Source organism: Onychomys torridus, chromosome 15, assembly GCF_903995425.1.
Source record: "Onychomys torridus chromosome 15, mOncTor1.1, whole genome shotgun sequence".
NCBI lineage: Eukaryota > Metazoa > Chordata > Mammalia > Rodentia > Cricetidae > Onychomys > Onychomys torridus.
Window position 1 is genome coordinate 39,706,788 of NC_050457.1, and position 15,360 is coordinate 39,722,147.

Here is a 15,360-nt window from a genome sequence, read left to right on the forward strand (position 1 = left end):
GGGTCTCCAGCCCAGCCTCCGTCCTCCATCCTGCTCTGAGTCAGGGGCTGCAGAGGGTAAGGCGCCACACTACACACGGTTAGGGTACTTAGCTTTCGTATTTATTAAGTTGTCAGATACTGAAAATGGCATTACACTCGCGCATACAAATGAATCTAGTTTCCAGAGTCAAAGAAAGATCCTGGCATGGGGAATGGGGGTGGGAGGGGGAAAAGAGAGAACGGAGTGGTCCTGACCCTGAAGGAACTAGAGGCCAATCTGAGGCAGGGCTTTGTGTCCACCCTTAGGTTCCGTCGCAGGCAGGTGAACCTTTGCTAAACGCGGCGTGGGTGGCGGTGTCTGAACCAGAGCTTGTCCCCAACCCCCCACTCCCACCCCGTGACTACCATAACCTGTGGGGGAGCCCGCAAAGGGAAGAGCCAGGTCGCTCACCAAAAAAAAAAAAAAAAAAAAGGCGGTTCCAACGGTGGTACGCTTTCCGCGTTTCTCCCGAGCCAGCCACCCTTCTCAAGGGTTTGAAATTAGAGATGGGAGGGGAGGGGGGTGGGGGTGGGGAAGTGGAAGAGGTAAGAAAATGCAGACACCTACAGTTCTGAGAACTGCTGAGAGAAGCCTTTCCTCCCTTCTGCGCAAATAAAGCGGCATTTCCACATCAGCCACCACTAGTCTACAATGGCCATCCTTCACTGGCTAGGCAGAAAACCTCTTTAGCAAGAGTTTATGTTTGAAACATGGGTAATTCCCATGATCCTAAGCTGAGACTTTGGTATAAAGCACTCGGCGCTAAGAAAATAAAAGAGTGAGTCCCATCAAACCCATTCTCAAGCAGACCTTCTTCCTTTGGGGATTGGATGCAGGGGTGGGGGGAGAGGGAAAAGACAGGGGGAGGGCAAGGAAGGGGGAAGGAGAGAGAACAGCATCTCATTTTCAAAAAACCTGTAACATTATCACAGCTGAGAGCTAAAGGGCGTCTTCCAACCAACTTTGATCCAACTATTGAAATCGAAACTTGCAAACCCGACCTGAACTACTTGCAATACAATATCACAGCTACTGTACTGTATGTCATTTTAACCCAATTCACATGCAATCCTTAATTTCAGACATGGTAAAGACTTGCTAATCAACATATAAAAGAGGGACCCTGAATCATTGCGTTTATTTATTTATCTATGCCAAACGTTTATTAGTGAAATAGTCCTGCAGATATAATTCTACATATGGCGCTTTGATTTCACATAATATTTAAGAAAAAAAGACAAAACACATAAAATTAGACATATAATTCAAAGACCACGGTACAACCTTTATCTTTTTCTTTTACTTCAGCAAACAAAAAATGTCAAAAAAGTGGCAAGTCTCCTGACAATAAATAATAAATTACTTTATAATTTTTGCAATGCAAGAGCAAACAAAAAAAAAAGTTTCCTTTTTTTCCTCTTTATTTCCAGAAAGAGCGAAAACAGTCATTTTAACCAATAACTATACACATCTTTGGGGGAAAAGTTCTTGGACAGACACAAGTCAAACACAATCCCGAGACGCTTGTGGCAAAATAGAGGTAACCTTGTTGCAATGCTTTATAAGTCGGTTTTTAAATCTGAATTCAAAAACCTTTAAAGTCGCTTCAGACTTCTTGATAGAGGATGGATCTCAAAAAAAAAAAAAAAAGTCAAGAGAAATAAAGAAAAAGAAAGGAAAAATAGGGGAGAAAAGGTAAAAGAAAAGGCGAAACCAGCTACAGGGCATGCTAAAGAGACCCAGAATCTCAATTAACCCCTTCTTAAAGTCAACTGAAAACACAGCAAACCAACGCAGCTCCGCCTTCCTGAAAGGACTCTTTCAGCCACTGAGGGCCAGTTTCTTCCACTGTGTGCTGGAGCTCCTGTTTGGCAAGGCAATGGCCAATATAGAAACAGCACCATTCAGAATAGGATGGACCAGAAGATTTTCTATTCCTGCTTTTCCTCTAGGTGTGCAGTGAAATGAAAATGCTTTTTTTTTTTTTTTTGAGATCCTTGAATATAAATCCTCTACGTTTTAAAAACGTCTTTTTTTTTTTTTAATTATTATTCTTTTTCAGTACTCCTAAGGTCATTGAATAGCATATGTTGGGCTTGGGGGTTTCGTTTGTTTTTAATTCTAGTAAAATCCCATGATTGTCTTCACAGTGTTGCTACCATATCACCTTGTCATTAAAACAGACTTCGTGCACTTCATGGAGCATTCATTTCTCGATTCAGTTTTCATTGACTGGGTCGTTAAATACTTTTATGTCGGAGTTCAACATAATTTCCCACTTTCTCCAACAGGGAAAAAAAATACATCTGAATGAATGTTCCTCATGCCTCAATAGGACTGGCTACCATGCTGTTGGGTGTGTCTGGGAGCTGAGAGGACATCGATGCTACTTCACTGCCAGTAGAATTAGAGCCTGGTCCTCCTTCTGAAAAATTGACCTGCATGGAAGGTTGAGAAGTAAATAAAGGAGGCTTCAATAGTGTCCATCAAAATATAAGAGTATTAGATTGTGTGTGCGCGTACAAGCTCCTGTAAATAGACAGGTATCTCAACAAAGACAGCCATGCCTGCAATGGAACTTTAACAGGCTTAAAGGAGGCCTGTGAGGAGCACTTGGAATCCTCTCGCTTTCCCCATCATCCTAAAGACCTCCCTTTCAACTCAAGCTGAATTCCCAACATTATGTCATGTTAAATTATTTAAGAGCAACTCTGTTTCCCACTGTAAAGTGGCATCACAACTCTCCCATGAAGGCTCAAAATAAAATTAGCCTGCTGGCTACATGTAGCTCTGGGAGTAGGAAAGTTCTCTAGACATTCAAAGCCTTTATTTTTCAGTGTGGTTGGAGATTCAATGGAGGCTCCCTGGAACAATGATTCAGTTTTCAGAGGGTTCCCAGTATGGTCTCATGAGCCCCTTAGTCCCCTTTACATGAGGGGACCCACACACTATACATGGTCACATAGATATGTGGTACTGTGCTACTCAGTAATCCTCCTCATAATGACCATGCCTCCCACCCCTGCCTCAGATCCCATCCCACGCTACTGCTCTCACCTGACTCAAGTTTCAGAAGGTACCAGTTCTTGGTTGTCTCCTGTCTTTCATTAGTCAGATTTTGCCCAGACCATATTTCACATGGACAAGTTATTTTATTCAAAAGAAAATTTCCCCTCTAGTTCTAGAATCTATCTCCTTATTTTTTTTTTCTCTATTCAACTTTCCCCTTGAGAGGTCAAGGGACTTCTCAAATCTGCCTGTTCACTAGACTGACCCATTCTCACACACACACACACACACACACACACACACACACACACACAGCCTGGAACCAAGCCCTTTTAACCACTTGCCTCTGGCCAATCACCCTTATAACTGTTGACACGAGAAAGCAAATGCCCCCAGGGCACAGGCGAGGGGGAAAAAAAAGAAAGAAAGGAAAACCCTATCCTCAACCGATGCATTAGCTTTGTTTCTAAAGAAAAAAGTGTTAGGACACAGCTTCCTGTTTAGTAAAACAGGATCTGTAGGGCTGAATATATTTTAAGGGGATGAAAAAAAAAAACTTAATTATTTGTACCATATCAAAAAGGATTTTTTAAAAACATTTTGTTCATCTTAACCTTTTATAGACAAAAGTGAATTGTCTTCTATGGATGGATGTGAAAACACTGTAGTGCTAAACCAGATTTCCACAATTTAAATATACCTTTTTTCTGACTGACAATGTTCATGTTCCTTTTGGTATCCATACCACAGTGTCTGCAACTGTGTCATCATTCCTGCATCACAGCTCAACTCATTTACTTAACAATGCTCAAGAAGTCCTATGCTTTAGATTACGATGTACTTTGAAAGAAACATGGCAACAACAACCATCACCCAAACTATCTGAATAACCATTCTTGACATATATGAAAAGTGTGTTCAGACAACTGCCTGCTGCTAATGGATAACGGTGGTCTCTATTAGTACACTGACTGTGTATTACAATCACTTTTTACTTGAACCTATCCCTAGATACAGATAGAGTAATAAACTTACTGATTGCTGACCCAAAGGCCAAGGTGATCTCTGAAGTTCTTGGAGTTTAGAACAGTCTAAGATATGGGCTATTGCCACCCATTGTACACATAACTACTTAGGCGCCATGAAGCCCATAGCCCAAGACATGCCTCATTTGTAGGCAATCACCCTATGCAGTTCTATTACACTGTCTCGTTTTTTAAAAACCAAGCTTCAGAAGAGATCTACTGTCTTTGCATTTACTTCCTTTCCCTCGGCCATCATCCCTCTCTGCGTCCTCGCCCAGTGGGTCTTTCAGCATGTGTGTGAGACACTTAAATCAGAATCTCCTTTCTGTTGGGAATTCGGGAGCTGACACTCCTTCTCGGTTGGTTTGGGAGCTGACACTTACCAGTTGCTGAAAAGCAGGCTGATCTATGTCACTCTGCAAGGCGAAGTCGCTCAGTACTTTCCAGGGCGGCTGGTAACTTTGCACCTCTACTGAGTTACCCTGCAAGCCACCATCGTGCCTCTCTGGACTCGCAGCCACCATGGGAGTTCCTGTCATCCCTTGGATATTCTGTGAATAACACCCCCATTGCAACACGTTAATGAGCAAACTACCTCCCTCCATTGTCTGTATGTGCTAAGCAAATATACCCACGTATTATCTTATCTACATAGTGGCCCAGTGTTGACTCAGTTAATCTGCTGCACCTATGGATATTAGTTAGTTAGAGTTCAGGGTTTTGTTTTGTTTTGTTTTGTTTTTACTTCTGTGTGCTGGATTATTAGGCCAGCTGGGATCATACTAAAACAATTCTACTACATCTATCATCTTTCCTTTCCCTTCACATCTTATTCCCCAACCCCTCCCATCTGCCTTCAGAGGCCTCTCATAAGTAGAAAGCTGAGGTCCAGCCAGGCCTCCACCAGTCTTCTGACACTGGTTTTCCAGGCAGCGGGGGTTAGCTGAAGATTTTCTCCAAGTTCTCTTCCTTGCAGAGTCGGGCCCCCACCCCTAAGGCTTTGGGGTCTGACTGCTTCTGCACTATTATGCGCTCACTGAGTACCCTTGCTCAGTCCTGGACTGCCTGCCAAGTTTAAAGACAACAGGTTTTATTGCATTTAAGAATAGGGTTGCAATAGGAAAAAGGAAGAAAGAGAAAGAAACCCTTTAGCTGAACTTAAGCGAGGGGTTGGGGAAGAAAGGGGAGTTTTGCCCAAAATAATAGTGCCAAAGGCTGGGAGGAATCTTTGGGCTCCACCCAGAACAGTGGATGATCTGCATGGGCACTTGAAGGGTTCCCGCATGTGCAAGAACAGGGGCCGGACTCTCCAAGTGTTGGGATGGGACCAGAATGCTGGTAAGACCGCTGAATCGTGTTCTAGATCAGCACCCAAAGTGCTATCCTTCACAATACTGGCCGCTCTAATGACCCCAATGCTTGTAAAGACCTGAGCTGAGACCTTATTGCCACCTACGCTGGGGCATGGGGGGGGACCACAAGTTCTTTAGGTTCTAGGTGCAGTTGATGCTGAATGTCATGAGCCCCTTTTGGAATCAGCAATGAATGGGGGGGTGGGGGGCTACTTCTGAGACCTCTGCAGTTTCTAAGCAGCCAGCTCCCAGCTCTTACTAGCCAGGATACTCTAAACACTTGGGGTTTAAGTGGAGGTGAGGGGGAATCTCCTTTGTCTGGGCTCCTTGCTGGTGCTCGGCTGGGTACCAATCCACCAGTACAGGAGCGTGCGGGGCCGGGATCCTCCCAGTTGTGCTATCATCCCTGGCTTGGCCTGGGGCTACTCACAGTTTTGTCGTTGGGCTGCTGCTGTTGGAGCTGTTTCATCATGATGCTGCGCTTCTTGTCCTTGCACCTCTTGTTCTGAAACCAGACTCGGATCACTCGGGGGCTGAGGCCGGTCATCTCCACTAGTTGCTCCTTCATGAGCGCGTCTGGCCGAGGGTTGGCGGCGTAGCAGGTCCGCAAGGTGTGCAGCTGCTTCTCGTTGAGCACAGTCCGCACGCGGGTGGTCTTCTCCGGCTGCTTGTGGACGTGAGGCCGCAGGGCTGGCTGCCTAGCGGAGATGGGCTCGGCTGCCGGGGGGCAAAGGAGCCCGTGGTGAGCAGGCAAGATCACTCTCGCGACCCACCGGCCCGAGCTTAGCACACCACCAAGAAACATGGGAGGTGGGTAAGGAGGGAAGAGAGAAATCTCGCTCCTTAAACTCTAGAGGACAAGGCAGGGTGGTGGGGGAGGGGAAAGATGCGGCCCCTGCCCCCTGCATGTGTACACCACAGAATTAGCCAAAGGAAGCCCCGTGGTGTCTCCACCCGCATCAGAGATTTTTTTTTTTTTTTTTTTTTTCCTAAACCAGTACTTCCCCTCCTTCCTCCCTTTTCCTTATAACCAGAAGGACACGGATTATCCCGACTACCCCCACCTCCAGGCTTGGCTTTCCCTTCTGGGTTAAAACCGTAGAGGGTACCTGAAAATAAAACGCAGAACACCCCAGTGACAACCAGAGACACTACAGGGCTGGACGTCTGCGACCAAAAGTCAGAGAATTCTGCCAGAAAGCCTTGACCTTCAATTCCATGGCACAGGCAGGCTTAGAAGCTTTATTTTTTATTATTATTTTTTTTAATCGCTGTATTCCGGCTATCCGAATGGGTCCCAGTCTTTTTAGTATTAAATCAGCGTGGGATGTTCCTGAGACCAGCTGACCCCAAGAAAATGAAAACTGAAACTCTGTCGAACTGTCTAGGCTTGAGATAAACGGCTGCTGGGGAACATCCTTCCCTTCCCTCCCAATATTTCGGCGGCCTCTTCTGCGTTGTTTCTCACCCCTGGCTTTGCCCCATGCCTGCTAGTTAGAAATCCCCCAGGACAGAATTCTCAGAGCAGCCAGAAAGGGGTGAGTGGGGCTTGGGGGGAAAGCTGTCTTTTCTTCACCTCCAGTAGTTAGTAGGGGCTGATGTCTTAACACTAACCGGGAGGGAGGGAGCTAGCTCTGCTGCTGACTGGAAGGCAGGTAGGAAACAATGTCCTGCTGTCTCACAGCCTTGGTTCTAGCCAACCTTTATGTCTCCATTTTCCTTTATGGGCAACTGGTCCTCTGATCTGGATGGTACAAACCCACACCTTCCACGACCCCCTGGGATCAGGCCAAACACCTATGGGGTCAATTCAGAGCTACAGCTACAGGCTTGGAGATGAAATTCTCACCAAATCACGTAGAATGAATGGCTTAAAGAGGCAGGCTCCCTTTAAAAGGCAATTACTGCAGATTAGGCTGTTGACAGTTTTAAGTTACAGCCCTGTGCAGTTCTGCAGTTGCCGACCGACACGACACTGTATCTTTGAGGGGGCCTGTTTTTCGACAAAAGCATAAAAATAAAATTTAAAAACCTTTCGGCTTGGAGAGTAAATTTCAAGGAGAAAAAAAAAAATGTGGGAAGCTAAATGCCTTGAGGTTGCTTAAGCTCCCTTCACCGGGCTAGGGAGGAAACTCCTGGAGACCCAGGACTCCACCCCTTTAATTAGGCAGCAGCTTGGAGAAAACCTGGCAGAGAGCTGAAGCCCATTTTCAGTAAGCCATGGGTTGGAGGCCAAAGTAAAGCTGACAGTACTGTTTGGGCTTGTGTATACATGTGTCCACAAGTGGGGGTATGCTGTGTACCCATATATAGACAGACATGTAGATGTGTGCTTGTACATTCAGGGTAGCCGATGAGTGTATGGAAACTTGCTAGAAAGGCTAAGAGCACATGTTTATCGCAGGCCACTTTCAGAACCACCCTGTGGTCCCCAGGTTGCAGGAAGGAAGGGTTTTAACTTACCCCCACCTGCCTTTCCCCAACCATGCTTCCCTCTGGGGGGGGGGCGGGGGCGGTGACAGGGGGAGGGGGAGAAGTACCTGCCATTTGCAGCGGCCGCGCTGGATGCAAGGGGCTGAGAGGGTCTCCAGCTCCCAGGCTAGCCCTCTCCACCACATCGTGGTCCGCGCGGCAGAAAAGCCCATCCTCTCGCAGCGCGAATTCATCTCCGGGGATGAGCTGTCGGCTGCAGGCTACACAGCGGAAACACTCGATGTGGTACACCTTGGAGCGGGCGCGCATCACGAAGTCGTTCTTGCTGAAGCCTATGCTGCATTTGGCGCATTTGATCCCGTACAACCTGCAAGGAACGGCCAGTCATGGGAAGAAAAGCACAGGGAAACAGGGTGACTTCAGGCAGGCTCTGGCCCAAGATGGGCAGCAACCCAGGCCATAAACCCTGACCTGCCCTGAAAAAAAAAAATTCAACAGTAGAAAAGTTGGACAGAGTATAGAAACAATCTCCTCTCTTCACCTCTCTTCCTTTCCCTCCCCCTCTTCCTCGGCTGCTCCCTTTCTCCTTTACCTCCCCCGCCCCCCCCCCTTAAACAAGAAGAACCTTGATAGGGAACCTCCACGTCTGTCTCATTTGATACCTTAGTTCAGATACTCAGCCCAGGGAAAATTCATTGAGGGATTCTGAACCTGGAGGTGGGCTCTAGTAACCAGTCGCAGGGTTGTTCTTGCAAATTCTAGGTGGGAGGAATTCAGGGGGGCACTGGTGACCAGGATCCTCATGCTTCCCATTCTCTATTCCTCAATTTCTACTACTAAAAATATTTCGGAAATTGCGACAACAGAAAAGGCTGGGCTGGGGACTGTCACCCCACTCCATCCATGGACCCACAATTACAGAACAGAATAACAAAATGAAGCCTTAGTGGGTTTCCAGATCCCCAGAACCAAAGGCCTTCCAGTACGTATCCCGTTAAAGACTTTCCACAGGCCACATGTTACTGGAAAGTTCTCTCTCCATTCTCCCTTTTATTTTAAAACAACTAGCTTCTGTCTGTTCCCCCAGTCAGTCTCCCTTAGGTTCCCGAAGCATCTATTTCAGTTTGCCCGAGAGCCAAGGCTGCCATGACAAATGAAAACAACAACAACAACAATTAAAAAACAAAAACCTCATGACTAAGATACGCCTTCTTAGTAGCCTTTATTTACCACCCGGCAGTCCCTGTAGGTTCCACGAACAGTTGCATTGCCTGGCTCCCTCTACACCTATCATTTATTCCTGTACAGAGAGTAGAAGAGATAAGACAGCATCCACACAAAGGAGGGGGGCATGTTGCTCCCCCAAGGAGAGAGCGCAAAATCAAAATGGTCACTTTGCCTTGCTTTTACAATGATAGAACCCCCAAGGGGGCTATGCATGAGTGTTCTCTTATGGAAGCACACACACACACACACACACACACACACACACACACACACAGAGAGAGAGAGAGAGAGAGAGAGAGAGAGAGAGAGAGAAGTAAAAGCAAAGCAATCGAGAGTTCTTTGATCTGCAAATAGACATAGCCAGAATTAGGCAGCTCTGTATACACCACAAAGCAAAGCAGCCTCTCCGGAGGAGTAAGGATGCTTCTGGGGGTGGAAGTGGACTCTCCCTCTCCACAATTCCGAGGTACAGTCCAGCCAAGTAAACAATGAAGACGGTTTATTTGTCAGGGTTAGAAGGCAAACTTGAATTTTCCCCCCTTCTGCCTCTCCAATGCCAGATCATCCATGTTATAGATGAAGACTTACTTTGCCTGCACCCAAACCACTTACAAAATCCCTCCGCTTCCCTGTACCCCACTTCCTCCCACTCTCCTCAAAGCATTAAAACAAAACAAAAGGAACAAACCAACCCTCCCTCGAACGGACATTGTTTAGTTTTATCTATCAAGTCTATACCCTCCACTCCGAGATTCAATAAAATTAAAAAAAAAGAAAGAAAGAAAGAAAGAAAGAAAGAAAGAAAGCTGGGCATTGTGGGAGCAGAAGAAAAATGGGTGACCGTATTTTAAATCATAACTAAACTTTAATGAAAGTTCTCAAGCTCCGAAGCCCTTTACAGCTTAGAGAGGCCATTCACTTTCGAGTAGCTACTTCCAAATTTAAAATCGGATGTATTTCTGCTAACATTGAAGATGAGGAGTATCTTGCTTTGTATTAGAACTAACACTTTTTTTTTTTCTTTAGAAATACTACTGGCTTTCTAAGGTAAAAAGTGGAGTTTCTGGTGTATACACACAGGTCAAAGAAAACTTGAAATTAGCAAAAGCATGCAAGGAAAGCAAGCTCAGTTTCTCTGTGGGTATGGTCTTGTCCCGTGGGGTGATTCCCTCATTTTATCAGTTACTAGATTTTAATGTGAGAAAGGAAGCTGTTCAATTACCTAAATATACCAATTGTTCACAGACAGATGATGGGCAATTTGATCTGCTCAGTCTAATTCATCAGCCCAGATAAGATAAGAAAGAAAAGACTGTTAGATATCACCAAAGGGTTAATATTTAAAAAGATTAAATTTCCGGCCTTTTTTTTTTTTCTTTTGTAAGGAATATTTTAGTTGGTCTTGAATTCTTCTACCAAGGAGGACTCATCCAAAAAAGTAAGGGGCGCAATGGTTGGACTTGTTTTTCAAAAATCCTTTGCTGAAACTTTTGTCTTTTTAATGGGCAGCTTCAAAGAATTTTAAGTCAGTGATAAAACAGGAGAAAAATAAATCAGATGCTAAACTATATAATGAATATATATATATATATATATATATATATATATATATTTAAAAAGTTTTAAAACCTTAACTTATTTGCCTTAATTTTGTTGGTGTCCTTAAAAGAGAAGTATGAAAAAGGAAAATAAGTTTCACATCGAAAAATTCCAAGAGTCATTCACAAACCTTAACAACAAAATTTATGAAAGCTATGGTGACAGCTCCCCACTCCCAGAGACATGAAATGAACAACACTTTGATTTTTTTTTCCAATCACTTTTGCACACTGGACCCTCTAAAGCAAACGCCTGAAAAGACAAAGCCACATCAGATGATAAACCAGGAGGGACAGGGAAATCTCAGAAAAGAATGATGTGAAAATGCCATACCTGATATAATCTCTTTTACAGTAGGTTTTTCCATCCCTAACAAAGCATGTACAGCTCTCGTCCAAATACTGATTACACTCCGCACATTTCAAACATGCCGCATGCCATTCCAAATCCGGAGAAACCCTCAGAATATACTGATCGTGAATTTGATTGCCGCAACCAACACATAGGGAAATCAGACGTTTTTCTGAAATGAAAATAAATACATGATTGACTAACCGTTTACTTCCTACAGAGATAAACAGTCGTTCTCTTATAGGGTGTACTCTGGAAGAATTTTTTCTCCCCCCCCCCCTTTTTTTTTCTTCTTAAGGAGTATTGCACTTTGGGATGGTAATTGGAGTGTGCCATCAAAACCCTGACTCGCTTTTTTTTTTTTTTTTTTTAAAAAGGGAGGTGGAATATATGTAAAATGCAGATTTGAATAGTCTACATTTGTAAGCCTAGCACGCAATCAAACCTGTTCATTTTGTGTTTTCTCTCCTCCTCCCTCTTTGCTATAATCATTAGGCAAGATTATGGATAAGTCGAGTCAAAGAAAAGGTTTTGACTAGAAGCGTTAAACCAACGCTGGGATGTCTATATTTTCCATGAAGCACGTTCTTCAATAGCACAAGGGATGGATATTGTTCGAAGAGCACACATCAATACGGTTGTCACTCGCTCTCTTGCAAGTCTAATGCTAATTCATATCTGCCGGTGTGGCTTGTGCGGGCAGACCTTTGCTACATTAAAAACCTTCTCCAAGAGCTGCGGATTCCGGAGAAGGTAATCACCGCTAAGCACCAGGCGGCTAGAGTTTTGGGAGAGCACACAAGCAGATTCAAACACAAGGTATGCTCAGTTTCCCGAAGGTCGGAATCCACAGCAAATATGCAAGCGTGGCGACAAGGGAGAAAAATAATAATAATACTAAAACACAGAAAACAAAACAGTAACAACAACAACAACAAAAAGAACCACCGTTTCTTCTTTCTCTCCAGGCAGTGACTTACAAATCCAAAGAGCCCTGGCACCAGTGCCCGAGAGAGAACCCCCGCACCACAACAGCACACCGAGCCCCACAAGGTAAAACAACCTCTTACTTTTTGGTGGATCGCCCATGTCTCCCATATCTGTAAGAGGGAGTAATGTCCACAGTGAAATGGTGGTTGGACAGTTGGTGAACAGCCCACCGAGAGGATGCTGGTGCTGTGGCTAGGTGGGAAACGGTGGCCCCCGGGGTTGCCAAGGCTGAGGGAGCCGCTGCCCGGCTGCGCCGCGCCCTCGCCGATCCGGGAGTCCGATTGAAGCCGGCCGAGCTGGCGGAGCGGAGGCGCTGCGGCGGCGGCGGACTCGAGCGGCTCGGGCCACCTCTCTTCCTTATCTCTTACTCAAACTTCTCTGCTCCAACTCAGCTCCATCGCCATTGGTCTGACGCAGTGCGCGGGGACGTCAGGCGAGCGGCTCGCCCATTGGCTGCGGGGCGCGCGGCGCAGCTGTTCTGATTATCATATTTCAGCCCCGGCGTCGCCGCGCGCCACTGCCCGCTCGGCGAGCCCGCGGGAGAGGATTAGGCCTTCCGTGGCCACATCGCTCCCCGGGCGCCACCGGGTGGCCCCGGGCCCCCCCGGCTGCCTCCTCCTTGTCCGCCGTCCCTTCCCTGCGCCTTCCCGGCCGCGCCGCGTCCCGTCGCGCTGCTCCTGCGTCCCCGAGTTCCCCGGGTCCCCTTGGTCCGCTGGCTGCGCTGAGCGCCGGGCTCCTTTTTCTGCCGCCGGTGGCGTGTGGCTGGTGGGTAGGTCCTTCCTGTGAACCTGGTCCCTCCCGGGAGCTAGGAAAAGGGTGGGGGGGAGAAACTTGGAACTAGCCGCTTTCCTCCATCGGCTCCCACGCTAGCGCGCACAGCCCTAGGCTCGGGTCGGCTTTGCTGCCTCCCGGAAGGGTGCATCTCTTGGAGCTGGCAGCCCCTGGCGCGCTAGGGGACCCGGCTCGGACTGGGATGGTTAGACGCAGAGGAAGTGGTTTTTATGATTTTGTTTTTGTTTTTGTTTTGTTTGACTGCGGCCCTGTTGACCCCATCACTTCCCAATCTCAGCTCTCCAAAGACCTGGGGTGGGAGGAAAGGGGCGCTTCTCGCCCTAGAGGACTATCAGGTTGGAAACGCAAAGGTAAAACGAAGTTAACTCGGCGGTCGGCTCCTTTCCTCCCGACCCACCCGTGAGGTCTCTCTTTCAGTTTAACTCCAGCATGAAAGAGTGTACTAACGTAGAGTCAGAGTGCGGGACCCGAAAGTTTACAGCGTGTCTGGATCTGTGAGTCTCTTGTCCACTGTTTCTAAAAGCAAAGGTGTACCCCCGCCCTTTTGGCAATTATAAGAGATTTTTTTTTTTTTCTTTTAATCTGTTAGTCTGAAGGCGTGAGCAGGGAGGATCTCTTGCAAAAGAAGAGTGGGTCGTCTACTCCCCTTCACTGAGGTTAGCTTCTAATTTGTTTCCTCAGGGGAAGCCATCTGGAAACGATGTTGGCTGCATCTCACCGGTAACTTTTGCCAATAATTTCTTTCGTGATTCCCCACGTCTCTTAGAGTCTTTCAAAGGCAGTTATTAGGGGTCTTACAGAATCCCCACACTTCTCCCAGGGCTTCTACACCAGTGCTTTCTTATCTAGAAAGACGGTTTTATCAACAAAAAAGGGTGAACTACAAACACAAACGTAAAAGACTTCATTTGGTGTCTTGTTGCCCCCGAGAAGACCCAGGGGGTTAGGAAACCTTTCTTCGTATCTTTCGCCAGATCTAACCCTTGATAAAAACCTGTGAACCCTACCTAGGCCTCAGTGGCTGAGGTAAAAGGCATGTGACTTTTCAGAGTACACATTCACAGAGCGTGTTAAGAAGCAGGAGTGGGTTTGTTTTGTTTTTGTTTTTGTATTTTTTCCCCCTGACCCTGTGGGAACTTTACCAAGAACTCCAGTTTTGGGCTCGGTTCGCTTTGCTTTCTTTCAGGAGAGAGCAGATGAGATCGCTTCCCTTCCGGGTCCTCCCCCCCCCCCCATTTTATTTTTCACAAATTGCTTCGAAGTGCGAAGCGCGTGAGCAGGATGGGAAAGTTGTGTCGATGTAGGTTAAGTTTACCAGTTGTGTTTTGTTTCATTTTTAACTCCCCTTTCTGATCTCTGGCATCCCATGCGTAGTCTTTTGTCAAGCTGCTTTTGCAGAGTCAAAGCCGATAATCGCCACGCGCAAAGCAAGGGTGTGCTATCCTTCCATATAACCAAGCTGACCCCAGTTTAAAAACAAGGACAAATAGCATCGAAGGTAAATAGGGGATCCGAGCTGATTAAATTTCCTCACCCCATGTTTGTAACCTGGCACTTTAAGAGAAGCAGCAGAATTCTCCACAAAGGACCTTCTTCACTGTCCATCCTTCCACACACACAGAGGCGGTCATGTACACAAACAGTGGTGTTTTAATTCCTCCAGACAATACGTTCACACGAAGTATACTTGGCTGGTAGCAGTTCCAAGCAGAAAATCTACCATATAGGTTAGGAGCAAATTTGCAGGGTCGGTGAGCAGTTCGGCCACAGTGTTGAGGACAGTGTGTTTTCTTTTTCTTAGCTCAGGACGTTATTGTAAAACAATCATTGTCTTCGTTCTGAGACTGATTAAAGACAGGATTCATGCAGAAGATACTCCCCTTAAAGGGAGAAACTTGATGGAACTCAGTTATGATCAGGTCCCGTGGTGAATGGGCTCTGTAGATCTATGTGTCTGTGATTACAGAATTTACATTTAAAACCTGGAAGTTCCTGCAGCAGCAACATTGTTTCTCTTCACCTAGGGGCTCTCTTTTGACCCCAGATTTTCCCCTCTGCCTTGGCTGATTGCTGGCTGTCTACTTAACACGTCAAGCATATCTGCGAAGTTGTGAATGTTTTTATAGAATACATAAAACTGATTACATAAAAGTGATTAGCAATATTTTTCCTGAGCACTTGATTGCAGGAGCGACCTCTTGTGTTCAATGGGGGTTTGGACACTCTCCTGTCAAAATTAGACTCCTTTTGACCTTTATATGTTCTCAGGTCAAATATATACCCTTCAGAACAGCAGGGGTGTGACTCTGGAGTTTGAGCTCCTTCATTTGGAAGATGAAGGAGTGAGTGAAGGGCAGAAATGATATCTTCAGCCTCCCTAACCCTATAGAAGCTTCCAGTGCCTCCATACAACAGAGATGCTTAAGATTTAGTAAGTTCCTCTGGAGTCTGTGCTACCTGCCCACATGCCCTGGAACACACTTCCTAGAATGTGGTTGTTGTGCCTAAGCTCTCTGGTGGTTGGTTCACTTAGGATGGTTGTGTTTGGCTGCTACTGTTTC

At 46.2% G+C, this 15,360-nt stretch overlaps 1 protein-coding gene across 1 annotated transcript; it reads right to left on the bottom strand.

Moving 5' to 3' along the window:
* Positions 1–1,153: 1,153 nt before the first annotated feature.
* On the bottom strand, positions 1,154–12,380 carry Isl1 (ISL LIM homeobox 1). The gene is made up of 6 exons (XM_036207432.1): positions 12,088–12,380; positions 11,000–11,189; positions 7,948–8,207; positions 5,838–6,124; positions 4,439–4,606; positions 1,154–2,459 (listed from the first exon to the last, which is right to left on the bottom strand). The coding sequence occupies exons 1-6, from the start codon at positions 12,113–12,115 to the stop codon at positions 2,343–2,345; spliced, it is 1,050 nt and encodes a 349-aa protein (XP_036063325.1). The 5' UTR covers positions 12,116–12,380; the 3' UTR covers positions 1,154–2,342.
* Between the last annotated feature and the right edge of the window lie 2,980 nt (positions 12,381–15,360).